The 27,124-nt window shown below is 42.0% G+C and overlaps 1 protein-coding gene and 2 non-coding genes across 8 annotated transcripts; all 3 read right to left on the bottom strand.

Annotated features, from left to right (window-relative positions):
- Positions 1-63: 63 nt before the first annotated feature.
- ATG16L1 (autophagy related 16 like 1) lies at positions 64-22,745 on the bottom strand. 6 transcript variants are annotated; one of them, XM_069791902.1, is made up of 19 exons: positions 22,198-22,745; positions 21,193-21,286; positions 18,737-18,842; positions 17,123-17,196; positions 16,673-16,924; positions 15,739-15,804; positions 12,881-12,967; positions 12,066-12,122; positions 11,819-11,866; positions 11,016-11,118; positions 8,434-8,539; positions 8,250-8,320; positions 6,644-6,715; positions 4,510-4,630; positions 3,561-3,666; positions 2,893-3,042; positions 2,436-2,483; positions 1,966-2,067; positions 64-1,567 (listed from the first exon to the last, which is right to left on the bottom strand). In XM_069791902.1, exons 1-19 carry the CDS (start codon positions 22,310-22,312, stop codon positions 1,474-1,476), a joined length of 1,872 nt encoding a protein of 623 aa, XP_069648003.1. In that variant the 5' UTR covers positions 22,313-22,745; the 3' UTR covers positions 64-1,473. The 6 variants fall into 6 exon arrangements, with proteins under 6 accessions (XP_069648003.1, XP_069648002.1, XP_069648005.1 ...); XM_069791901.1 differs by having other exon boundaries at positions 12,881-12,970; positions 22,198-22,744; XM_069791904.1 differs by lacking the exon at positions 11,819-11,866 and having other exon boundaries at positions 22,198-22,744.
- On the bottom strand, positions 7,584-7,846 carry LOC138687021 (small Cajal body-specific RNA 6). The gene has a single exon (XR_011326361.1). It is a non-coding gene; the product is annotated as a small Cajal body-specific RNA 6 (non-coding RNA).
- On the bottom strand, positions 10,534-10,804 carry LOC138687020 (small Cajal body-specific RNA 6). Its single transcript, XR_011326360.1, has one exon. It is a non-coding gene; the product is annotated as a small Cajal body-specific RNA 6 (non-coding RNA).
- Positions 22,746-27,124: the final 4,379 nt, after the last annotated feature.

Here is a 27,124-nt window from a genome sequence, read left to right as displayed (position 1 = left end):
CCCCTCTTTGCTCATTCAGAACAAGATCTCACACACAAACACACAAATAAATGAATCAGAACATTGTGGGGTTTTAAAAGCAGAACACAGGTTTATTTACAATCAAGTTCTTATGGGCAGCTGAATAAATAAAAACTTTGCCCCATATACTCTAATTCCCCTCTGCAGAAAGTGTCTGAACAAAAGGCTGGGTTAGAGAGATCCCTGTTAAAGCAGCTGCCCCCTAATCCAGCCCCTCCAAAGAACACACCTCCTTAGTAAAACACTATCAGGAAAGAAGAAAATAAAGTGCAAATAAAAAGGCAATAAAACGCTGGTGGCTTGTCTTGAGGCCCAGTTGATGTGGAAAGGTTTGGCTGGATAAAATTATGCCAGGTCACTCACACCCAGCCACATCACGGTTTTGGATGCTTATAGAGGGACAGAGCCAAGACACTGCTCCGTAACAGAGAGGGCTCCAGCGCAAACAGGAATATTGCACATGTGCTCAAGAAGGGGGCAAGTGGCCTGGAACTGCCAGCACCAAAACAACGGATTTGGGATTTAACCCCACTGCTCCCCTGTGTTCTACTGACAGCTGCCAGGACAGGACGGATGAACAGAAAAAGGGACCAAACATCTATACTCTGGTACTGAAGTCACAGTATGACTACATTCCTTATCACAGCAGAAGTTGAACTTCTGTCTCCTCACACCCAGTAACCAAACTGCCCATGGAGTAAAAAGATTTAAAATCTCCTGTTTTGCGATACCCAAGCTGTTGAAGGACATTTTAACAAAAGGGTGCAGAAGTCCTGAAGAACAGGCCATTGCCTTAAGAACAGGTGAAACTGACACAAAGAGTTCACATGACAGTGTTGGAGAACCTGTGTCAGGATCAGAGCAGATCTGAACTGAGCTGATAACTCAAAGGTAGAGCTGCCAGAGCCACAGGAGACTCCCTTTAAAAGCTGTTCCAACACTTCAGACTGCCTAGGACCTGTCCACATTTCAGGATCTTCTCACCCCATGCCTGAACTAGGCCACAAGAACAGAACACAGGAGACAGGACATGTATTAAGTCAGCATACACAGTAACTTCTTTCCAACATTTCCAGCTCGGAAGTGCTGTAGATACATTTGTGTAACAGGGTATTTGGCACAGCTGTCTGGTGAGGAATCCCGCTAGTATCTTCAGTTCCACTTGGCGCATAGATACTGCATATGAAGGCATGACTAAGTAGCATTCTCCATCCAGAACAGCTAATCCCTTGCTGAGTCCGAGTGCCACAGTGCAGTTACAGCCGTAAGAAGTCTCTGACTCAGACTCCTTCTCCATTGCTTTGGAACTTTCCTCTGGAAAGTGAAGCCCATGCGCTTGTTAATATCCCAACTCAGGATGGATCTGGGCTCAGGTCTCCATTCTGTTCAGCCACGGACCAGCACCACCATACACAGAGGCGCTGGACGCTCTGCCTTTCACCCTCCATCCAGTCAAAATTCAGACCACAGGACAGCCTTGTTTCCTTTGTCCACACTGACCACATGGGCACCCGCTGGTGACCACGCGACTGCATTGATAGAAGAACTGAAATGGAAGCCAGGTGTAAGTTTACAAAAAAGCTGAATTCCACAACAGCACTTAACACTGGAATGAAATATTATAGTACTCTGACTATCCAAGCAAAAGCACTTTCTCAGCTCTCAAGAAATTCAGGCTTTTAATAAGCCTAAGAGATACAGTTTCTTCAGAATATATTAAACATTTTATTAGAATCATATCTCAATTTAAGAAGCTGAACAATAACAAACCTAACCTTAATTCAATCGAGAGAATACTGCCATGAATCCACAAAGACTCTGCGTATTAAAAATTCTCACACACCAATATAAGTTGCAAAGATGTGCAACTACAGTTCTTTCATAGCTCAGCAAGATTCACAACCCAGATCCCTGCTTTGCATTGTATGGCCAGCTTCCCCTCACCTGTGATGTTTTGCAAGCGTCCTCTCCAATTTCCCAGTGAGCACATTCCAAATATAGAGGGCCCCATCAGCTGAACCAGCAGCCACGTAGTTACCGTCAGGGCTATGAGATCAGAGAAGGTACAGAAGGCAGCGTACAATTTGCAAGTTCAGCAATTTATCAGCACACATCATCATTGCACACGCAACTCCCTAAGCAAGCAAGCTGACATTAAATAATCTTTTAACAGTTATGTGTTAACAGCTGCTAACACTAAGAGGTGAAAGCACTTTGAAATCAGAAAGTTTCTAAGACATTGGATCAACATCTACAGATATAGTCCATCTTGACCAAGAGGTAACCTTGGGCAAATCACAAACTCTGCCCCAGTTTTTCTAGCTGTAAATTGGGACAATGCAGCCAAGCATCAGGAATCACTCACTTTTGCTGGGGAAAGATTTATCAAACATCTTGCTTATATCTGACCTTACCTGAACACAACTCTTGTCCAGTCAGAGCCACATTTGAATCCCTGGGCACTGAAAAGGTAGAATCAGATAATTGTAAAAGTCATTTATATGAAGATGGGCTTCCAGGTTCTCCCTACAGATCTTAGTAAGGATTTCTACATGGTTCAGAATAAGCTCCAGTTTCCCTTTATCACAATTTGCATTTCTCATACACCCTCACCTCAATCGCATCTGAAGAAATTATTTCCTTTAGGCCAAAGACTTCTAAGCCAAGCAATCTTCTTTAAAGAGGCAAACGAAAAGATCCACCAGAGCAGATCTTTGCTGTTAGACACTAGAGAATTTTGCTATCCATGTAGAAAAAAAAGTTAGGAAACTGCTCTCTCCATGGAGATACTGAAAAAGCACTCCAATGCTGAGGGCAATCTGCAATCCAAAGTTCTGAAATTCATAATGTTCTTGTGGAGAACACACTCACCTGAATGTCTGCTTGACAGCACTAACCCGCAGATCAATGATCTTTAGCAGATCATCACGGGAACAGGTCAAAAGCTCTGTTCGCTCTGAGTTCAGGTCCAGAGCTGTGATTCTGCCAAGCAGCTCCAGTTCTTTTACTATGCTTTCAGTCCTAAAGACAAAAAAAAAAAAAAAAAAAAAAAAGAAAAAAGAAAGAAAGAAAAAAGGGTCCAGAAGCCAAACCACTGCATCAAAACTCTGACTTGTCCCAATGTGGAAGAAGAGGAGAAAAAGGATTACTGGTTTATTCTCACATTTTGATTCTTTCCCAAGCTAGAGCTCACTTTGCAGAAAGCATTTCCAGCCAATAGTTAGATACTACTTTCTTCCCAACCCCACCCTCTGAACAACTAAGTAACACCTAGAATGGCAAGTACTGACCAATGTGCTTACAAGAAAGCAGACTGCCTTTTCAGAAAAGAAACAGCATCCCCAAAATAAAAAATCCCAAACCTAAACCACCAAACAGTAATAAAAGTAGTAACAAACATCTCTTTCAATGGCCTTCTGCAACTCTTAAAACAGTCTTATTAGCTTCCAAGCTCAGGAAGAAGAGTTCCCTAGTTCAGATTATACTCGGACAGCAATCCCATAACCATTCCTACAGTATAAGCTCTCAAATAGTTTTACCTGATGTCCCAGAAACGAATTTTCTTATCAAAATGTCCACTCATTACACATTGCTCAGTACATACGATGTCATTGCAGCTAGATCCTGCAAACACTGTTTTTATACCTAAAAAGGATAAAACAATGGTGACACACCAAAATTTTTACTGTAAAAACTGATGAAAACAGAGACAGAAAATAATCACTGTACCACACACAAACATAGTGGCCAGACAGAGCAGTGTCCAAGGAGTGTCACAGGGCAGAAACTTTGTCTTAGAATAATCCTGACTTAAGCCTTCAACAACCTCTCCACCCTTCTCAATCTCCTTTGCTGTAGCTAATATCCCTTTAAATGTTCCCATGACAGCTGCTTTATTTCCACTTGGTATTTAGACAGCTATAATTTGCTACTGTTAAACAACATGAAACTGTCTCCTTGACCTATGCTTGCAGTCCAGGTATCAAGCTAACCTTGAATCTCGACTTCTCTCTTGGTGCAAGCAGGTTTAAGAGCCATCAGTAAGAAAAAAGCCAAGGAAATGAGGGTTTTTTCCCAAAGAAAAATCTGGATCCTAGCATTTCCTGCATTTGAGATGTTGAAGCTTTTGGTACATTTCCAAGAGACATTTCCATGCACCTCAGGGTTAAAAACTCTGACCTGGCTCCAAGTTTTTATTGGAAGACAAACCCCCAGACTGGTAAACAAAGAACACTCACAGAACACAGCTGCTGTTAATGTAATAGCATTAACAGTGCTTCCTGCATACACATGATTTCTTATTCTTATTTCAGGTAACAGGCAGAAAGAATCCAATTACTTGAATAACAACAGAAGATGGCATAGCTGCTAGTTTTCGCTTTTTTTAGACTAGCAAGAAGATAAAATAACCTGGCTGATGTCAGACTTCCATTTACATTCAGTAGAAGCACAGAACACGGATGAAACACAGAAGTTAGGTTTCCTTACAAACTTTGCTGCGCAGGTCCCAGAGCTTGAGAGTCCGGTCGTGACTTCCCGAAACAATGCGTGCATTGTCCAGCAAGAACTTGGCTGACAGAACTTTACCACTGTGCCCAGTCAGGGTGTGCTGAGGACAAGAGATTTACATGGTAAAAATGCAGTTCCACTTGCTCCCTTTCCTCACAGCTTACTAGTTCTGCTATTTAACAACACAATCTTAAATCATAATTTGCATGTCTACTGCATTGCTTGGAGAAAAAAAACCCTAATTAAACAGAGATTAACACTGAGCAGGAGTGTTAAGTACCACAGAGTTCACCCTGAAGCTGGGAGACACAGGTCACCTTTGGCTACAGTTTCTCTAGCTACTCAGAGAACCTGCGAGCTGTCTTCTTCAACACTCTGTACACCTACATTTCATGGACAGATGGTAACTGCAACACAGCCCTGCAGGAGCTATGAGGACAAGGGGTCAAAGCGTGCTGAAAATGGAAATTGTGCCTTCAACTTTTTATAATCAGCTTCTTTCAAGGATACAACAGGGTATCTAGTCTCAACTGTTATGACATCTTCAAGCCTGAAAGCTGAGCCCACCAGAGATTTCAGAAAAACTCCCTGCAGCAGTTTCTGTAACTGCAGGGGTAGGCTTTGTGGGGCTGAGAAGAACATGAACCACCTTCACTTCAAATTGCTGAATATTTACATACTAAATCACAAAACAGATAATGCATGACTGAAAAACAAGAGAGAAATATTTGGTATATAGTTAGATTTTTTAAAAATACTCAAAGGACTATCCAATTACACAAGCAATCTGGGCTTGTGAAATACAAAAGAAAAACCCTTAAGAATGGAAAGGAACAGGAACAAAGTTTAGAAAAAAGCAAACCTGATACACAACACAAAACTCTGAAAGAATGAATCACCCCATAAAGACCACTTCATCTTAAGAAAGGACACAAACTCCAGAAAGGATCTAAACTTTCGCTCTGCATCTCTCTTCTGCTCTTGCTGCACAGTGAATATGTACAGATATTTACATTTAAGTAGGGAGTTTGTTTACCATGATTTCAGCTTCACTGCCTCCTGCTCATGTGCAAGCCATGACAAATCCATACCATACACACTCGAAACAAAGAACGCACTATTTTACAGTGAATGGACTCGCCAAAAGCTGGTAGTCACCAAGGACACCAAAAAATTACAGGAAGATACTGTAAAGCCAGGTGGATGTTTGTAGGGATAACTAACTTTTTGTACTGTGTAATCTATAGTCTGCTAAACTTTTATTCACTATAATTCACATCCAATAGTATGTTTTGCAACCAAACAGAAGCTGCAAAAGAACTGCTATTCTTCACTTTCCCAAATGACACCTCACATCTCCACAGTGAGAACTATCCAGTAAATTACAATGCAACTGTAGGTTGTAACTGACATGTGAAATGTCAGAAGATTTAGAACACCAAAGTATATCTTCCTAAAATTAAAAGTTAAGGAAAAAAAAAAAATCAATAAAAAAACCCTTAGAAAGCTGAAAAGAAACTTTTCTTTTGGTCAAAGGTGAATCCTTCTTTGAACTAGAGCTAAGTGTTGGAGGAGAATGTGAGTACAAAGGACTTGGGAGGAGAGGAGGAATCTTTCAAAAGACAATGAGAATAAAGTCAAGCACTTTTAGGCTTGCTGCCTTTAACAGCCAGGCAAAGGACTCCTTTTCAAGAATGCTGCTCCTGACTTAAAACAAAAAAATCCGTCTTTGTCTTCTGCAAACCCTTTGTCAGCAGTCCTCTCTGAGGCTAAAACATTGAAGTGGTTCTCTATAAACCATAAGAAGCATTTAAATTTCCATAGAGGGGGGCCACACAAGTGTATTGGGTTACGTGGTAAGGTTTTGCTAGCAGGGGGGCTGAGTGTGAAAATATGCAGTAACTGGAGCTTCCTGCAGGTTGTGCAGAGACCAATACTGTATTTTAGGTCTTGCTGTGAAGACCCTTAAGAAAATAAAGATCCTGTTAACAAAAAGAATTATTCAAAGTGTCTGTAAATGCCCAACTTGCAAAATTGCCATGTCCCTATTAGACAAAACTGGAAATACAAGGCAGAAATAGCCTGAGCACTGCTTTGGCTTCAAGAAACTCACCCGTAATCGATTGTCATCAACTGTCCAGATTCTGCTGGCAAAGTCATTTGAAGCTGCTAAGAGGTAAGAACCCTGCGAACACAAGGTTAATTTAAAAGTACTTCTGCAAGTCATTATGCAAATTAAACTCAAAAGTATTTCCAATAAATCATTAAAACCATATTAGCACTATATTGCCAAGGGCAAAAAAAGAACAAAACCAAAAACACAGTAGCATATACTACTAACGAAAGCTAGAGTAAAAACTTTCAAAAGGCTATAGCTTTTTCTTCTCAAAATGTGACAGTGATTTGTAGAATCATGACTACAGATAAAAGGAACAACAATAACCAGACCAGAAAGGACATTCTCCTTTCCCTTCTGCTGCAGTGAGGAAACAGGTTCTAGTTCACCCTCATCTATTGCAGGTTTTTTCCTCTTTTTTGATTTTTCACAGTGAAAAAGCCCTGCATCATCTACCCCTACTGCTTAGATCAGCCTCAGAGTGGAATTAGCCCAATTTTTGCAATTTTCATTACAAATCTAACATTTTAAATTAAGATTCAAAAAGCTAAATCTGTCCAAGGAGAGATTAATTGACTTGTTCATAGCTTTAGGCTTAGGGCTCTTCCAAGTCATCCGTGATGGAGAATGGACACCACAAGATTCATGCTTGCACTCCTGCCCATCCCAAAAGACTTTCCTGAATCCTTAAAGCCCATTAGCATTTCACCTCAGGCAGTTCTCACCTCAGATGTGTTCAAGCAGCTTGTCAAAATCAGAAGTAGTTTCTCCTGCAGATTAACAGTGCCAGCAAATCTCTAATGAGCTGCTCAATGTCCAAAGGAAGGATCCTTTTGGGCATGTGTCAATGAAGTTTAGCACATAGAATCACCAAATGGAACAAATGATGTCAGCTTTGGTCTACTGTCTATGCAGTAAACCATTGTGTTATGGAAGAGGTCTCAGCAGAAAAGTCAGATCACGTGTCCAGTTATAACAATCCAAGGCCCCAAACTCCTTCAAGTAAGACTGTTAGATGCTGACCCCAGTCACGTCTCCAATACTTCAGGTTAACATGAACCGAACACATCACAAGCTGTCAGCAAACAATCTGCCAGCCACACCATTACAGTGCCGTGACTGGTGAGAAACTGCTGGGAGAAAAGGTCATGGAAGTGCAAGTCTTAGGATAATCAGACCTTTTACTATTCATCACAGACCTCAGCAGAGCACTTATGGAAATAAACTTCAGAGAAATAAAGCCTCAGTGTATTTGCTTCTTTTGTGCTGTTATGCCAGCTTTAGTGGGAAGCTGAAGACTAATTTCTTATTTTAGACAAAGCATAGTGTATTTTATTGTCACTTTATCATAATAGCCCATAACAGCCAATGTCTGAGCTGCATATCTTCTGAACTGTAAAGCAAAGATGAGAATTACAGACTGCAGCATATCAAATAAAGATCTTTTGTACACTTTTTAACTATTTGCAGTTACTTTCATAACTATGTTAACTCATTTCTTGGGTAACTTCTCAAAGTGTTAGAATGGAAATTGATAGCAGAGCACAACATAATTCATTTAATTTATTCCCAATCACAAACAGTGGATATTGCAGATACTCACAGCACTATCAAATTCTATGCTTGTAATCCCAGCATTACTACCAGAGAGGGAACCTTTGGGCTCACACCTATCTGCACAAAGACAGACGAACAAAACTTAAGCAACAGATTAGAACAGAAGCTGACACAAAGTGAACTATGAGTTTGTTTAGCATCCCACCATACCCCAAAGCAAAAGAGTTTACCTCCCAAGACTTCCCAAAGCTTAACCCTGCGGTCCATGCCTCCTGTTGCTAGTAACCGGGAGCCAGGGCTGAACTGCACTGCATTCACCTCCCCATCATGTGCATCCTAAGGAGTGGGAGGAACAGAACAGCCACCCAAAACGGAGTTAGCATAGACCCAAAAACCCCACACATTAGAAAGCTACAGAACTTAAAGGTTATACAGAACCACAGCTGTCGATCTTTCGGCAGTACATAGGAAACAAAGCCACAGACTGAAACTCTACTATGGTTGACAGTATACAAACAGAGCAAAAAGGCTGATCCTTATCTAAAGGAAAAACAAAAGTACATAAAGAAAAACACTAGCAAGGACTCAACAGTGATAATAAACTGCCAGAAGCCTTATGCTTCATGAGTTTAGGCTTTATAAGGTAAGGCTTTAAGTTACACCAGAAAAAAAATTAAGGACAGAAAATAGTAACAGGCGATAGGCTGCAGAAGGAAACTAACTTTTCATTTCTCCATCTACAGCAAGCCATGGAACATGATCCAATCAGTTCATGCAACCACAGAACACTCAAGTCAGGCTTGAGTTAGGAAAGTCTGCTAGAAAACAGCATAACAGATTAACTCCATTCATTTAGTATACTGGTGATAATGCTACTTTACATTGGTGATTAAGTAGTACCAGCACAGTTGTGACAGCACCTTCTGTCACAGAGAACTTAGGCTTAAGCTGCAGTTCCTATCTGCAGGTGCAGTGGCACCCCTGCTTTCTCACAGCTTAATTTTTGACGCTTGAGTTGGCCACTTAATAGTCATTCTTAACCTTTTAAAACCTATGAGAATTTTAAGATTCCTTCCTTCTTTTCCCCTTGTTAATTTCACAGCTTTATACTACTTACCCACACAGTATCAGTACCACATTCTTAATTCATTTGCTGCATTCCTTTTTAAGTATTTTCAGTAACTGGGCTTTCAAAAACAGTTTTTCTGGAAACTTGTTGCTTGAACTTGGTCTGCCAGCTCATATTTAGGGGTCACCACACTTCAAATCTGATCTTTCTACAAGTGCAGAAGAGCCATTCAGAACAAAACTGGTCAAAGGTCTTCCCTAGAAACTATACCCAAGAATTACAGCTGAAGTGATCTACCTTCTCTGCCTTCCCAAGCCTGTTCTACTCATCTCTCCAGAAGTGAGGCCAGTGTGTTCCTTGTATCTGCCACACCTCTGGCACAGAGTCCTTGCATTCATTCCTGGAATGCTCTGCTGGACCTAGACATGTCCTCACACTCCACCTGGGCTCCAAACACAGGAGCTAAAACATAACACAGATCATCTCCAGAAGGAACATATGGATTCCCATGAAATGAGCTGTGACATTTTCCTTCTAATATTGCAGTGCTAACTACGCATCACCTCTGTACTGCCACAGTCCGACAGACTTTCTACTACAGCTGTTCCTACTCCTGCTGCAAGATGGGGAATTGGAATGGGACAGACTAGGGGTCAGCATAGTCTACTGTGGTTTGCCCCTCCATGTGGGGAAGTCAGGCTGCACTGTTCTTGGAAGTTCAGATGACATCACAGAAGATCAAGAGAAAGGTGAAAACAACATAACCTCTCACATGGTTCTTGAAAACCTCACATAAATAGCTTTGTAATACCTTTTATGATGAAATTAGCCAGGATTTACATCTGTTGATCAACTGTACTTGCTGTATATAGCCAGAGGAGGACAGAGGTTGCAACACATACTGAAGCCATGAACACCTCCTCTGATGCTCCCTATTCAAGCCAGCTCCAGGCTATCAATTAAGTTATGACCCTGCTCTCACTTAAGGTAACATTGCTACTCCCTCCACCCCTTGACTGCACTAGAGAAGATGGTAACAGGGCAGGCTAAGAATACACAAGTCTCCATACTGCAGTGAGCCACTCTATTACTCTGGATAAAAAAATCAAGTCATTTCATATCCATGAAATACCCATATCCAGAATCGGAGTGCCTGAGAATGCTGAAGAGGAATGTTAAAACAAGTAGCTGCATTACAAGACAATTTACCACAATATCTTTCATTCAAAAAGCAATGCCCTTCACAGAAATTTATAAAGGAGGTCTCAGCTTGAAAACTTTAGATCACACACAACAAATGAAAACACCCCACTACCACCAGCTCCTCTTAACCAGTTCTGTTGGATGACGTTCAGTGCCACAACTCCCTTCACTGTGGAGAACTGGAACTGAATTAATCCCAAACTGTCAGCAATCTCTTCCTCAGTCAGAGCTCTACTATGGCATGACAGAATAGGGACTGCTGGGAGCCAAGACGGTAATGGAGTGCAATTCCCCTGTGCCCTCAGACCTTTTACTAGTCATCATTGACCTCAGTAAGACAGACATCAAGCACATTGGCTCTGAGAAGCATTTGGGCTAAGAATTAAGTGGGATGAACTATGCTAGCAAATGAAGAATTCCTTCTTGTTTGGCGATGTTAACAGAAAGAGTGTTAGGAAATCAGTTCCCACACAGATACAATTCACTTCCTCCAAAGACAGCAAAAGGAATGGTAAAACCAAGAATTCCTTCTATACTTACAAAGACACATATGGCAGTAGTGGGCACTCTCACTTCTTTACTGGCACCTGGATGAGGCTCTACGTTATCCTGGGGAGCAGGGAATGAGGACAAAGAACGTCTCCTGAGATGAAACAAAGTACAAATATTTTAAAACAAGAAGTGAACACTGCTTCTCTTGAATTCATCCAGATCTGTACCTGTCACTTAACTACACCGTACAGCGATTAAAAAATGGGGGAAGGACTTTTTTTAACTTTCTCTTATCCCATCTTTCAAAAACTTACATTTATCATATAACACTATATCCACTTGTGGCTTTAGATATTTCACAGTACACCAGATAAGTTACCTGAACTGATTACTGACCTCATTTTGGAGCAGTCTTTTTTTAATAGGAAAGATAAACATGGGAATGACTGCAGCTGAGTTCAGCTGGAGAGTCTGCTGCTCCATCGTTATGTTTAGGGAGACTCAACACCATTGCAGCACTACATCGCAGGCAGCAAAATGCTCCATTTAAGCAAAGACCATCCACCTAATGCAGAGCTTAACTTAGAAGGACCGGCTCCATTCTGGATACTAACCACAGAACCCAACAACTTATTTTAAATAACCCTATTAAAGGAGCAAAGTGCAGTGGAAAGTAAGAGCAAACCCCATGTATTCTCTTCACAAAGATGGGCTTGTTGACTCTCTAACTGTAGATAGTTTTAGCCAGTGTTACCAACATCTGAAAACTAATCAAGATAATGCAGCTGGGTTCCATGTTACTTCAGTGGAATACATTCACATGCTGGACTAAGAGCGGATAATGTTTTCACCTGGCAGCATCAGAAGATTGATGTCCCAAAAGGGGAGACTCAGACAGACTGGAGGGAAAGGTCAGAGGTCAGCACACGGCAAGATGGAAGAAACAGGAAGTTGAAGAGAACAAAAAAAGAAAAAAAAAGAAAGGCAGAAGCTAGAAGGAAGTCTGAAATTATTTGTTCGTATTCCCTGCATCACCAAGATTTTGGTGTACACTGAAACCAATACACAAAACAAAGAGGTGAAAGTGTTCTAACCTACCCAAAGATATTAGTGATAGAGTCCAGAAGGCCTCCAGCTGGCTGGGAGAGTCGCTTACTGAAGGAGGGGAGGACAGGTTTAAACCTTGTGAATAGCTTCTCCACATAAAGATCAATACAAACACATTTCATTGCAACAAGTCTCTGGAAAGACTCCCCCCGCTGCAGACTCAGTCCGAAGACAGAAAACACCAAAGGCAGGCATCAGTTCAAAAGTCACCAGTAACTAAAACTCAGAACATAATCTGTGAGTGAAGTTTCTTCAATTTCCCTCAACCTCCACCCTGTGAATTACTGGTTTTAGATATAACAGTCTGCCAGGTCTGAAGTTTCAACCAAATCAATCTATGCTCTCATACAGCTACCTCTTACTTTCCACTCACTGCTATTTTGGAGAAAGAAAAAGATGCATTTAATCTAGGTGAAGATTATTTTCAGCATTTCAGCTAAATCCCAAAACCCAGCTATTTGCAAAGTCACATTGATATCCTGTATACTAACAGGGGCATAATACAACAGGCACTGTAATACCCATGTTGTTGTCTATTTTGTTTTTAAAACTTTGTTTTTAAGATTAAACACAATTTTTTCAGACACTAATTTAGTTAAAACAGCAAAGGAAAAACAGCATATCTAAAACACAGTTAACAGAGAACACAGCACATGAGTTTCATAACGCTCTGGTGGAAGTATTAAACTGTGTTCCAGCTAAAGGCAAGTAAAAACCCTAAGTAACATTCCCCACATTGTTCCAACTCTCTTATACCCCTTGTTCTTCCTCAGTAACATGGTACAAAAATCTCTTGGTCTACAAACCTGGATGTTCGGCTGACAGCTCGCACTGGAGATGTCTCCTCAGCCGTGTCTGAGGTTTCATCCGCAAGTACTTCAATATCATCATCCCTGCTGAAGTGAGAGAAAACACCTTGTTTTCAATCAGCGAGAGCTATTTATGGAAACCACCCAGTGATGTATACGAACTGAATGGACAACACTGTTCCAGGGTCTGTCAGTGTCTGCGCTCAACCCACATCTAGGTTTATTTAGCTGTAGGAACATGTAGGTAGGTCCAGACAACACAAACACTGATCCAGCCTTCACTGCCAGATACCACATTCAACACAAAATGTCTGAAAACAAGTACGTGCAGCACCTAAATTTCAGGCTTTTTCTTTCCAGCTGCCAACTGCACTTTTCACCAACAACAGGGATGGATTTCCACGTCACCCCCTATATTTATGTTGCCAAGCATCCTTTCCAGATTCTCTTTACTACAGGCATTATATTTCAGCTTGCAGCACTACATACAGCATTATAATGATCTACCACATCTGAGCAAGACTTTGCTACAGAGTGAACTACATTTGCTGGAACAGTTACAGAACAGCAAAAACATGCATTATTGCAACCCCAAATATAGGTGATACCCTATTTTCATAGCACATTTTTTGCTGTTCCAAAGCAAAGTAGTATTAAGAAAAAAAAGCACAAGAGTTCAAACATTCCTTCTTCATCCACACGAAAGACATCCTGGTACTTTCTATACTGTTGCACTTCAGGTGCTGCTCCATTAAGTATGAGGGATGTTTTTGGTTCTCTTCATTAAAGTGTTGGTGTACAACTGCAAAAGTGTGAGGTTCCAATACCACAGATTAATCCAGCTAAACTACTCAGCTAATACTACAATGTTTTCCCCCATTAGTCATCATGGGCTCTGACAGTCTAGTATTTTTTCCTTTACTGCTGATTTTATCTTCACTGCTGATTTTGCAGGACAAACTATTTTTAAACACACTCTATCAACCTGGTGCCATTTGACTGAACAGGAAGTTTAAACTCAGCATTTAAGTAGGAATAAACTGATTCCTGCCATCAGATAACACTCAGCTGCAAAAGAACTGAAGAGCATGGGACCATTTTTAATCTCTCATTACCGAATATAGCTCAAACTAAGTTCTAAGATTTTGGAGGACAGTATATATGAAAAGGCTATGGAAAATATATACTCTGATTCAAAGTATCAGGCTGGTATTTCAATAAAACACTATCAAGTTCTTCTGATTTTTTTTTTTAAATCTATAAAGTTTGAGCTATTAAAATTGTATGTAGCAAAAGAACTTTCCATGTTAACTTAACATATTTCTGAAGTGAATATAAACACCAGAGCACACTCCTTGAAATGCTGCTATTTTCCCCTCCAGTAAGCAGCACTTTTATACAACACAAAACCTCTAAAATTACAAAATCAGAGGGAATCAAAAACGTTTGGGTTGTTTTTTTTTAAACAAGCTTCTTTTTACCTTCTCAGTGTCTCATATCAAATCATTTATGAAACACTGAGACCATTATGCCCACCACAACAGGAAGTAAATTATTCAAGCTATTGTACTACAGCTACCTCTGAGCTCAGCTCTATGATAGGAAGGTCTCACTTTGGGTAATGGAGAGGAAGAAGCCTAACAGGGAAATTGGCCACAGACATTACATGTGTGTTTCCCCTCTCAATGCAACCTTACTTATTGAAGAGTTTAATACTCTAAGATACTCTATGTGCGTTTACATCAAATAATGTGGACAAAAGGGATATCACTATTCTTACAAGCTGGGAAGACCGCCCTCTGGCTTAGGACTGTCCACTGTACTGCTGACCTCTGTGTCACAGGCATCTTGTCATGGAGAATCACACCTCAATAAACTAATGGAACGGAGGCATTTAAACATTTCTTTTAAAAAAAAAAAAGCAAAGCAAATTGTGCTAACTAGTTGTATATGCTACAAGTTCTCTCATACTCCTCTTACACGCACCCTTCCTACCCACTCCAGACTTTTGCGTGGGCCTTCTTCCAGAGCAGATACATTGCTCCCATCATGTGCAAGGACATGCAGCACAGAGACCCAACGTGATTACATGATGCTAATACAAAGACAAGAGATACCAAGAAAAAGCCTGCACACTGCTCTGGCACTGTGTTCTGAAGACTGTCTCGGCAGTTTCCAGTAACAATGCAGCAGGTGTAGTTTTCCTGGATTTGGCTAACACAAGTGCCAATAACCTTATCAACCTGGTGCAAAGCACCTATACCATCAACTGCCCATTTCAGTCAGCTGATATTAAATATCACTCAGGAGTAAACATAGCAGCAAAAAGAACAAGACACTAGCGATATTTATCACTGGCTTGCCAGGAAAAGTAACTCCACATCTATCTTTTTCCTACAGAATAAATCTCTCCCAGCATGGAAGTGATCAATATATTTTCACCCACTTTTACTTACTCAGTACCTGTTCCTATAGGAAATCCTTGGAAACATTTGTAGTCTAACACTTGAAAACACAAGTATGTCCACAGTATATTGTTTAATGACTGAAGAACTATTTTGAAGACCAAAGGCACCACATTACAAATGTTTTTATGCTGAGATAATAATATATATTTACCCTAGTAACCATTCCAAGGACTTTCAGTCCAAGCATCTATTTTTAGTCATAACAGAGCTCCTTCTTCTGGAAGTTCAAGTAGGGAGAGTTACTGTACATTTCTGACTTCACACCAAAGTTTAAACACTCCTCTACATCACCAAATTTAGACATGACAAAGATACCATTTATCATGCATCTGCATAAAATTGAAGCATGAAGTAATGAAGGAGATCCTATAAATCAAGGCTGCTTACGGTTCAACAGGCAGGGGTTCTTTGGCAGCTTCTGCTAGCTCCTTCTGCAGCCTGGCTTGTCGTCTCCTAAGAAAAGGAAAGCAAGATTACTTTAAAAAAAAACTTCCTTAATCCCACTCCAAAGCCTGCACAGTTTTGATGGGCTTCATAAGATTTAAAAAAAACCCCACAAACCAAAAAACAGACCACTGCCCTAATTTTATCCTGCTGTTCAAGATACTCAGTGTAGGAGAAGCAGTTTTCTTACTGTGAATAGCAAAGGACAAGATCAATCAAGTGAGGCAATAAGGCAAAGTGTACCTATGGTCCTTTATGGCCCATGAATGCAGACTTCATTGGAGTGCAAGACCTTGCAAAAATAATGATTATGTTACAGATAATACAAAACTGTCAAGTACTATGAGACTTGTATTATAGCTCTTAGTCTCCAAGTACTCTTAGCTGGCAAGTAAGCTGAAGCCATTAAGAATAAGAAAAATTATTATTTTGCAAGGAAAAACACACCTTATTTTTGCAAGTTATACGTAGCTCAGTCTCATGGCAGCTGCTCCTTTTAGCAGAAAGCAAAAAACACTTAAGGTGGTTAAGTCAAAAAAGGATAAAACTAGAGGTAGTATCAAGATGAACAAGAACAGTCCAAATGTAATACCAGAAAAAAACCCTAGTTTCTATCCGATTTATGATCTTCAGGCCATAGTTAAATGTTGCTCAAGAAACAAAAGAACATGTTTTATTAATTTAAAAGACAGGAAAGCTTTTGCAAAGCATCTGCGTTGGCCAGAAGGAGGAAGACAAAGTTCTGGAGTCTCATTGTGTTGTGCAAAAATACAGATATCTCTGAGATCAAAACTAAATCTGGTTTTATCCTATGCACTCATAAGTATTCAAAAATATATTGGGAAGTAGTTTATCAAATAGAGGTCATCACTCTCACCTTGAATCCTTTTCATTTTCTGCATTCAAACGATTAGCTTCTTGTGCTTTCTCTGCCATCCAACGTGAGACCAGCTCCTGGTTGTCTTCAGTAGTTTTCCTTAGTTTCTCCTCCAAGGCATTGAAGGTGATCTGGAGAGCATCATACTCATCTTTCAGTGTCTGATTAGCTCGCTCAAGATCTTGCAGTTTGCTACGCAATTCCTGGCACTCTGTCTCCAGTTCAGAGATCTTTTGCAAATATTCTGCAATCCTGGAACGGCAACAAAATACACAAACCAACGAGGATCTCCTTTGGGACCTATACTATCATCTTTGTGCTATTTGTGCCTAACAAAGGAATTTTTAGCCCATGGCTAGGACTCCTAGAGACTATTATAACACCAATAAATAACTCAACCAGAAGCCTGGGTCTCATACCAACCACACAGATGAAACAGTTCTTACTCACTTTGCTTCATTCATCTGCATCTCTTTGTCCTTCTGCTGCATTTGGTTATTCAGATCAATTACAGATTGGGCCAGCTAGGGAGAGGAGAAAATTACATTACAAAATGCAGGGATACCAGCTGGTTAACACACACTGAGCAGCAACCAGTGAGAGTACAGACCAAACTAACATTATAAGCGTGAAGCATACCTTTCAGGTCTTCTTTCACAGCTTTCTATACAGATCTGTTTACTGCCCCTATCACACAGGTCATTAAATCAGGGAATCCACTTTCAAAAATGAGTTGACAAAAAGTTACTGTCCTTCAATATCTCACCCTCTTCCTTCAAAAAGTTTCTTTAATAAAGTCACATCAAACAGAACGTATATTAGAAGAAATTTTATTTATTAAAATAGCAGAAAAATCAATACTTGGCAATTTTTACTTTCTGTAAGTAAACCAACAAATGAGTACTAACAACCAAGCAACAAATCTTCCTGTATGGCCAGGACAACCTTAGGAGACATGTAGCTCACATATTGTAAACACAGGTTTCATGAAGAGTTTTCCCACAAAGAAAGTTGCTGGTGGGAATCTCTGCAGCACATAAGAAATAGAGGGGCAGAGGCCAACACTAATGAGCTGCTGCTGCCGCCAGCTCACAGCTACCCAGTCAGTGAGCAGGAGCAAGCCCCACAGCATGCAGAGCCGCAGCTGCCTGGGGAAAAGGAAGACTTGAGTTTTGAGAAGAGTGCCTGCCTGGGTAGGTGGCGTAGGATACCAGGTTGGGGGGAAAGAAGGAATTCTCAGTGCTTTGACTAGTCAGTGCACGCCTCCTGTAGAAAGCTGTCTCCTCTTTGAAAAGCTCAGAATTACTGACACTAGAGCTTCTCCACAACTCCAGTGAGGTGTGATCAAAGAAGAATGATAACTTTTTCCAGGTCACTCCCACCTTCTCCCTATAAAAATCTGCAGTGCCATTCAGGTATTAGCTCCTGGACTCGTTCAGTCCACCACTGTGGTTTTTGAAAACCCAATTCTGCCAATGAAGCCTCCACATCTTCCCATCAAAAAAAAAAAAAAAAGCAGCTTCTCCTCTCTTCCAGGCCCAAGTCTCATATCTTACAGGACTCCTGGGCTCCCTACCGCATCTACATGGCAGAACCAGTTCTCCCTTTTCAGTCTAACACCATGGCACTTTCAACCTTTGCTTGTTTATTTTGTCCACTCGGTTATAGCAGTGGTCCTGCAAAGTGAGACAAATGAAACTACACACAGCCACCTATTCTCTCACTCATTTAAAGTCTTTTCAATGTAGAACTAGTGGTCACGCACAGCTTTAAACTGGATCCGTTCCTTCCTCCTCTAATAAATACAGTTAAAAACATATTCATGAAACACAAAATTAAGCACTTCTTAAAAATCGTGCTAGGCTGACAATGTAAGATCTTAACTCCTGGCTGCTAATTTTAAACACCAACCATCTCTGGTTTATTTTAATCATCAACATGGGGAGCTTAAAAAGGCTGTACAGAAAATGAGGAAAAAAGATGATGAATAAGCTTGGTAAAATTAAGGTCATGTTCACAAAGGGCCATGTATGGACCATACGGAACACAGGAGAACTTTCTAACCTCGCCACGTTTCTTATGCAGCTCTGTCAGCTCCTCTTGATGCTTTATCTTCAGCTGTGCCAGTTCCTGCAACTGAGCATCATTCCATGTGCCATCATGTCCCGGACTGGAGTTTGAGAGAGAGAAAGAAGAGATGTCACAAACTAGAATCCAATTGCTTCTGTGCCTTTGACAGTTAGTCTCAGGACATTACCTTCCTTGGATTTTCTATACTACATCAGAAATACAGGTCATTCATAATGAACTAAATCACAGCTAGCTCCCCCACAACATACTTCTCACCAACCAAAATGCCATTATATAGTACTGGAAAATTAAATTTACTGAGGACTTGATTCACCTTTTTGTACATTTATAAAACAGAATTCAAATTCAAATGAAAGATAACTAGCCTTTACTTAAATTTGCATAAAGACAACTGAGTCTTAAAAGGACACTCTCCAAATTCTGGAATAATTACAAATATTTTACCACCTCAAATTTGTTTTGGAGGGAGCTGGTGGACCTTGAAGATGCTAGATATCTGGAGAGAGCATAATACAGGGCACAGAACCAAAAGCCAGGGAACAAAGGGTATATTCCCAGGCCCTTGGGTTTATAGTCCCAGGTGTTACAAGTTGCTTCTCCATTGTCCTATGTTCTAGCTTCTCACTGTGTAAAGGTTTTGGGGTGTTTTTTAATTGTGTTTTACAACACAGTGGTACTGTGACATAAGCTGGAATTTCTACATACCAGAAGAACCATACAGCACCCCCAGGCAACTATGATTGTAGCATTTATCACTCATGTCTTTGAAAGCACAGAGACAGGAAGAGAAGTCAGTTTTTTAAAAGCATATACACACATATACATATCACGCACACAGACTTTGAGCAAGTTAGCAGCTATATTTTAAATTACAGCTTTTAAAAATAATAATTTTAAGTTCATCACTATTATACCACATAAACAGAACAAGATAATTACAAGCATCTGTTTCTGCAGTCATTCTGTGTTATAACAGTCCAGTGGGAAAACAGATAATGCCCTCAGAAGCTGAAAGTTCTCAGTGATATCAGTAACTTAATGCTCTTCTCAAAAACAAACAACACATCACTGAACTAATGCTGTACTAGAAGACACTGCATTTCCAAAAAAAATGTATCCAAACAGATAAGAAGCCAAGTCCTGTGGTAATATCCAACACATTCTATAACTCTAGCTATGCATACATCTATAGCCAGAACTAGATACTACTCCTTGGCCTAAAGGTAAGTAAAAGCATTTTTCCTCAGCTATCTAGGGTTAGGGAATTCATTCTGTTTCAAAAAAATGTCATATACTGAGGACAGTATCAGAATTCAGCTTAATATTCACTTTGATGATGCTGTTTCTGTGCATTTCTTCTCATCCTTGTCTACTCCAGCCTCATCTCTCAGAGTAGGTGTTCAACCAGAATCAGATTCCCATAAACTAAAGATAGTTCAAGACAACTGCAGTCATCAGAAAGTTTTTGAGAACTTTCACAAGTGTTAACTCCAGCCTGCTGGCCAAATGCTGACATTTTGCCTGCAATTCCTGTAAAATCAGGAGTTCTTCTTTCCTTACTAGCACACAATAGCCTTAACTATTTTTGTTTTGTATCCTAATTAGACACATACATGCAGTTTTGCATTATATAGTGAAAAGAGCTTCCAACAGAGGAATCAATTCCTGCAGAAGTAGGAAATTCTGAGCTACTTAGCCCTGCCTTTTCTTCAGCTACACCAAGAGCAGAACCCAACAGCCTTCACCTGATGGGATTTACATGCTATCCAGACAAAGGACACACTACTAGCATATTGGTTTGCTGTGGATTCAAACGCCAACAGAATAAGGAGCATGACCGCTGCCTGCAGCACTAGAGTGCTATTCCCACATTAGACAAAGTTTCCTGAAAAAGTCCTGCTAAAAGCAGGCAGAAGACACATTCTTTTTAGCATATGGTGCTTATTTAGGACTGACATTTCACAATCATGATTTTCTTCATTCTCCCCTTCTATGTGATAACACAGATTGAAAGAAACTAAGACATTGGTTTCTCCCTGCACTGCAATGCTTGCAAGACTGAACAATTTCAACCATCATATCATAATCACCAGGAAGTAGCGCCAGGCAAACATTATAAGCATTACAAGGCAAACAGATCAGAAGCAGAAGCTCGTTCTGATCCACCTCCATACCTTGAGTTTGTGATACATTAATTTCTGTCCAAAACTTGGTCAGATCTTTCTGCACTGTATACTGTAAACATATTGTAACTTTATCGCATGTTTAGAGTTAGTTATAATTTATTTTTAGTTCCACAAATCTCCCAGTTGGTTTTATCCCAAGTTACTGTAGTAACCTAGAAGTTGTTCGCACAATGCATCAAACAGTGGTTTAGGTTACAGTGTGCATGACAGACAGCTGACTGACAGAAAAGGAATGTTAAATACCTGATCTCATGTCTGCTCTGCATGTCATATTTTTCTGCTTGAAGTTTATCAGCCAGTACTGCATGAAGGTCCGACTTCTCTAGTAGCTTGTTATCTGAAAGGGCAAATAACGCAATTAAGAAGACAACCAAAAAGCAAAACCAGATTCCCACCCTCTTCTTCTACCAGCTAAGATCTAGTATCTTTAATTATTCTGACACAACCAAACATTATGTAAGCCTCCACCACATTAGCGTGTACTCATCTTTGATGTCAGCAGGCTAAGATGGTATTCAGCTACAACTCCAAGAATTCCTCATTAATCCAGATGCTGTGTGGGACTGGTCTTACAAAAGTTTAATAGAGAGACTGCTCAAATGCGTTGCTATCTGCTACAACAGATGGAGTTCAAAGTTCAAACTCTTTATAGCCCCTCAAATGATGGCAACAAGGAAACAGACCTGCCAGAGAACTGGTCATATCCAACACTGCACAGTCCTGCTAAGGGTTGTTTGCTTTTCCCCCTGTAACATATAGCACCTCAGCGTGTGAGCCAGCAGCTGTTGGGTGACCGTCACTTCCATTCACTCCTGTCATAACTGAGGCAGGAGAGAGATGGGCATGTAAGTGCTAGGTAGAAAGTGCTGGCCCCTGAATAGCTCCAAATTTTACACAAGAGCTTGAACATGGTCAATAGCACTATTGTTCTCAATTCCACAAACATCTGAGCAGGAATTGTGCAGACAATTTAGACATTCAGTCACTGTCCACAGCAGAAACTCCCTTTAGCCTGTGAGGGAGCTGAGGGAAGCAACAACTTCACTTTCCTCAACAGCATAGAAAGAAACGCCAACATTTCTCAGTTCTAACAAACATCTCGTAAACAGTCTTCTGAAAACGACACAAGCGAGGCCCCGGGGGCCCTCTACCACCGCGTCTTTCCCGCTGTCCAAGGAGGTGGGGGAAAGGAAAGCGTCCCTCGGCCTCAACTCCGCCGGGAGAGCCGCGCCGCCGCGGCCCACTTACACTGCCCGATGATCTCCTCGAAGGCCTGCCGCTGCAGCCGGTCCCGCCGCCGCAGCTCCGCCGCGATGTGCCGCTTCCAGGGGGGGAAACCGGCGGCGCGCAGCCCCGACGCCATCTCCGCGGCGCGGCGGGAACGGGCAGCGGGGGCGAGCGCCGCCCGGGCCGCGGCCCTCGAAGGGTGGCCGAGGGGAAGGGGAGGCGGGCCGGAGCGCCGGGAGGCGGCGGGAGGTGGGTGTGCGGCCCGCGGCGGGGCGAGCGCGGCGGCGAGGAGCGCCCTCTCAGAGCCGGGGCTCGGCCGGCGGCGCGGCCCGCAGCCGCCGCCCCACACCCGCCATAGCGCTGCGGCCGCGCTCTGTCAGGGGCCCTCGCCCCTCAGCGGCGCACCGCAACAGCGACAGCAGCTGCCCCGCCACTGCCAGGCGCCGCCCTCCCCCTTCCGGCGCCACTAGGCCCACTACCCTTGTCCCCGCACCGGGCAGAGCCGCGGCGAGGTCGGACTGCAACTGCGGGGTCGGTCTCCTCCACCGACAGGCGGGCAGGCGGACACCCTTCTGAGCAGGGGGGGAGGCCTCGCGCCGCGCCATTTTGTGCCCCCCTCCCGGAAGCGCGTCCGAGCGCTGCCGCCATCTTGAGAGCGGCGAACTACGTCATCCAGCCTGCGCCGCCATCTTAAGAGGGGTCTACCCACCCCCTCAGAGGTGCATGCGCCTGGCCGCTGTCGCTCCCTCGGGTGGTGGCTGCTGCTGTCGGGGGCAGGGGCCGCACTGCGGGAGGCCGGCTCGGGGCGGTCTCAGGGGGGGCACGGCACCTGCCATGCCGGCCGAAATAAGTACCGACAGCCACGGTTAGCGAAGGGGGCACCGGCGTTCCTCCGGCGCCTGGGGCTGCCCCGCTCCCGCCCTTCCCGGCGGCGCCTGCTCCGGGGAGAAACCAAGACCCTCTGCCCGCCCGCCCTCCCCGCCGCCGGGGCTGCTGTCGCCGCCGGCGCCAAGGCTGCCTGTGGCTTTGGGCAGGGGCCAGGATTGGGGTGTGTTAGGCGTTGAATACTCAGTCCTTGTGAGGTGAACCGAAAGGAGGTGAACGCCTGGCGTCCCGACAGCGCGGCCCTAACCGAGGTCACCTGTCCGGAAAAAAAATCCTGGGTTGCTCTTTAAAGCCTGCATAGCATCCCTTCTTCCCCTGTGCATGTGAATTCAAGGTGACTCAAAGAAGTTGATATGCTTAATGCAACTCATCTTTTCCAACGATCGGAGTGTGGAGAGTGCCACAGGTTCACTAGGATCTCCTGAAACTTCTAATTTTAAAAAGGGGGATGAAAGGACTTGGTTTCCGAAAGCATGACTCATAATATACATAAATAGCTTCCCTGAAAGAATAACAAAAGCTTTTGTTATTATGTCACCAGCAGAGCCAAGAAGTATGTGACACTTTGATGGGGCTTTGGTGAACTAAATGACTGGTGCACACGTGGCACCGAGGGCACGTACTGGCTTACCAGCCATGACTTTAACATTCATGCCTTTGCCTTTTATTTCTAAAGTAAGATTATTACTGTGAATGAGCATTAAATAGTTACCAAAAGCTACACAGCTAGCAGAAGAGTGATGTACCACATTGCCCAAGGTAGAGACCTGCAATACTATTTGTTGGGTGGTTTTTGTAGTCTTTTCCCCAAATCTCCACCACAATACAACCTCCAGTTCCAGCAGCACATACAGAGCATCAGTCACGAAGCTTTACTGAGTTACGCAGCTGTTCAAGGAGGGGGGTGGTGAAATGAAGGGCAGTTTGGGGGTTTTTAGATAGGATTACTTTGAAAAATTATTTGGAACACAGCATAAACTACAAGGGCAGCCTTCACTGCACTAGCACATCCTGTCCAGCATCATGAAGAAACTACGCGTTCTCTGGCAAATGTAAAAATCTGTAACGGCTTGCTTCCTTGCTTTACTTTTAACTGCTTAACATAAGGTGTTAGGTAACCATATTATTGTAATTTAATTTGAAACTGGGCAGAATTCATAAAACTTTTTGTCTTGGACTACCTAGATTGTTTTGTTTCTCTTTTGAGTAAATGAATGAAGAAGCAGTTATTAAATTGTAACAGAATAAAATAGATGATTTACTAGTTTATTACACTGGAGCAGAGCACGCTGCTGGCCAAGTTAATAATAGTTCATGCATAGCTCCGTCTTGTCAAGTACATAATACACAAGGTTATGCATGTTCTCTACAAAACTAATTTGGCCAAGTGTAAGCACACAGCCTACTTTTTTCTGCTTATACATCATAAAATCAAATTAGATATTTAAAAATGTAAAATTACTCGTAACTGTAAGCTTAAGTCCTAATTCTATGGATATAGTTACTGAACTCCTGAAGGGCAGTGCTAAGAGAAATTCATCCTTTCAAATCTTCTTTAAATCTTAATCCTCTGCAGAGAAAGAAGAAGCCAAACATGAAGCACGAGAAAATGGGAGAAGACAAAAATACAGAAATACAGGGATCAGACTCAGTTACTCCTCTCCTGAGGCTTTTACCTTGGCCTTATTATAAAATCAGCCCCAAAGTCTCTTGCTACCTTTCAGTTGCCAACCACCTGCTTTCCTTCAGCCTCTCCAACAAAAACCCTTCAGCTCATTTTTGACAGTAGGCTTTTCTCACTAAAACTGGGAGAGAAAATAATTGTCCACTATTTCTTTCAGCACAGCAGGAAAAAGAATCAATGTGAGCAGAAATGGCATGGGGAAAAAAAAAGTGTGTCCTCAAGCATTAGATAAGTTACTGGAAACGCTGTATATGTTTTACTGTTACAATAACTGCTAGACTGTTCCAAGGCAAGCAATTTCAATTAATTGTCATCTGTATATGTTTGAATCATAGACAAATCACACTATGTTAAAGATGTCCACCTTTCTGTAATCTATGATTTCTGTAATGGGCAGGACATACTGATTTTTTTTTTTTACAATACCTGCTAACTATTTTTCCACTCCAATACAAAGTTCCTCTTCTTAAATTCAGCTTAAGCTTCTGGCAGTCTTTCCAATAACACATGCCTGCTCCATGTCATCATCTGTCATCTTGCTCTCCTTTTATATCAACAAGAGTTACAAGAACACATATGGTAAAACAGTTCATTCAGGCTGAAAGTGGCTTCTTTCCCCATTTGAAGCGCCTTTCTGCTACCACCATCATTAAAATCTGCCAATTTGTTCAACAGCCTAATTCAGGAATAAAAATTAAAGACAACTAACAAATCTAATGATTTTCAGAAAACTCATACTGCAGTGAAAAAGTAAAATCTATACCTTCAGTGAGAGTATGTTGTATTGTATATCCATAGAGGTTGAAACCTTGCTTCCCATAGAAAGCTTACTGGGGGTTAGGTAATTGTGCATCTAGGGGAAAAAAGGCGAAGGAGAAAAAACCCTCTTCAGCAGATACAAATAGAGGGAAACACAGGCAGGCAATTTCAGATGTTAGCAGCTGTGAAGGAAGAGGTACTCACACCAAGCATGCAAGATTGTGTAGAGACACAGAAAAGGCTAATATAAAAATATTTTATTCATCTACCTGCCAATGAGGGCCAGTTCTTTACTAGGTGACGAGCCAGACATTAAGTGCCTGTCAGAGAGGTTCATAGTGGAGCCAGGCAGAAAAGTCAAGCATGCACTGTACTAGTCACAGACTCTTGGATAAAAAGAAAAAAAGCTGGGACAACTTCCTTCTGCACCCAGGTGTGCCTATATGTGGGGTCATGCCACATCTTCAATCAGCTTTCCTACTACACAAGCTGGTGCAGTCTGTGCATCCTAGCTGTGAGGTTAAACCCTCCACCACATGGGACATAGTGTCCTTCTAGAGGTATAATTTTACCCCCAGATTACAACAGTTTGTACTTAATTACTTACAAATAAACAAGGAGATGGAGAAGCAGCAATATCTAAATGTAGTCCAACACTGTGTTAAGTCAGCCAGAAAGTGTCACTAAAAACAAAAGCTATATGCTACAGTCCATGTTTAAAAAGGATTTCACTCAGAGTCTCTGTGCCTGCCCTTTGTGTAAATTCAGCACTCCTGGAAGGTGCTGTCCGTTTTGTGAGATCTCTGTCATGCTTCTGAACCCATTTCTGTTTCTGATGGCAAGCTCCACTCTAACATCCGCAGCAGCTGCAGTTTCCCTTGCAGACACTGCAGACTGAAGCCTGCAAGTATGCCAGAGAGTGGGTTTCCAGTTCAAAATTCTCTTGACAAACAAGATGCTGTTCAGCAGTGATAAATGCAAGGTACTACCCCCAGGCAGGAGGAACTGAGCACGCAAATGCAGAAAGATCTGTAGAAAAGGAGCTAGGGTTTGTATTGATTCACCAGCTTAACACAAGACAGCAACAGCATACTATCACAAAAAAAGGGAAACCTTATCTCAGAGATAAACAGGGCTTTTGTCAGCAAGAGACATGAAATGATCCTTCCCCTTCAGTTGTCAAGAGCAAGGCTTCTGGTGGAGACGTGTCCAGCTTTAGGCAGCACATTTCAAGCAAAATCGAGAGTGTCAAAGTAGCCTAGCAGGAATGACCAAAATATGTAGAAGAATCGACCCAGAGGAAAACTTTGGGGCAGTTGGGATCATTTACTCTGAAGAGGAGAAGGCTGATGGGAAGCATGACAGCAGTATGTAAATATGGTGTGTCAGAAAATGAAGACAATAACCTGATCTGCTTGTTCACAGGGGACAAGACTAGACTAAAAGGGCTTAAAGTCCACCAAAAAATTCCCTCTAGAGATGAGGAAGGGCTGGTAAGGCTAGTGAAGCTCTGAAACAGACTGCTTGAGGAAGATGAGAAACTCCCACGCTGGAGTTAAAAGGCCAGTTAAAAACATTCCTCTGTGAAGAATTCTGTAGTTTACTCTTTGCTGGTATGGT

This window comes from Haliaeetus albicilla, chromosome 9 (assembly GCF_947461875.1).
Source record: "Haliaeetus albicilla chromosome 9, bHalAlb1.1, whole genome shotgun sequence".
Taxonomy (NCBI): domain Eukaryota; kingdom Metazoa; phylum Chordata; class Aves; order Accipitriformes; family Accipitridae; genus Haliaeetus; species Haliaeetus albicilla.
Note: the sequence above shows the minus strand (reverse complement) of the source record. Positions and strands in the feature narration are given on the sequence as shown.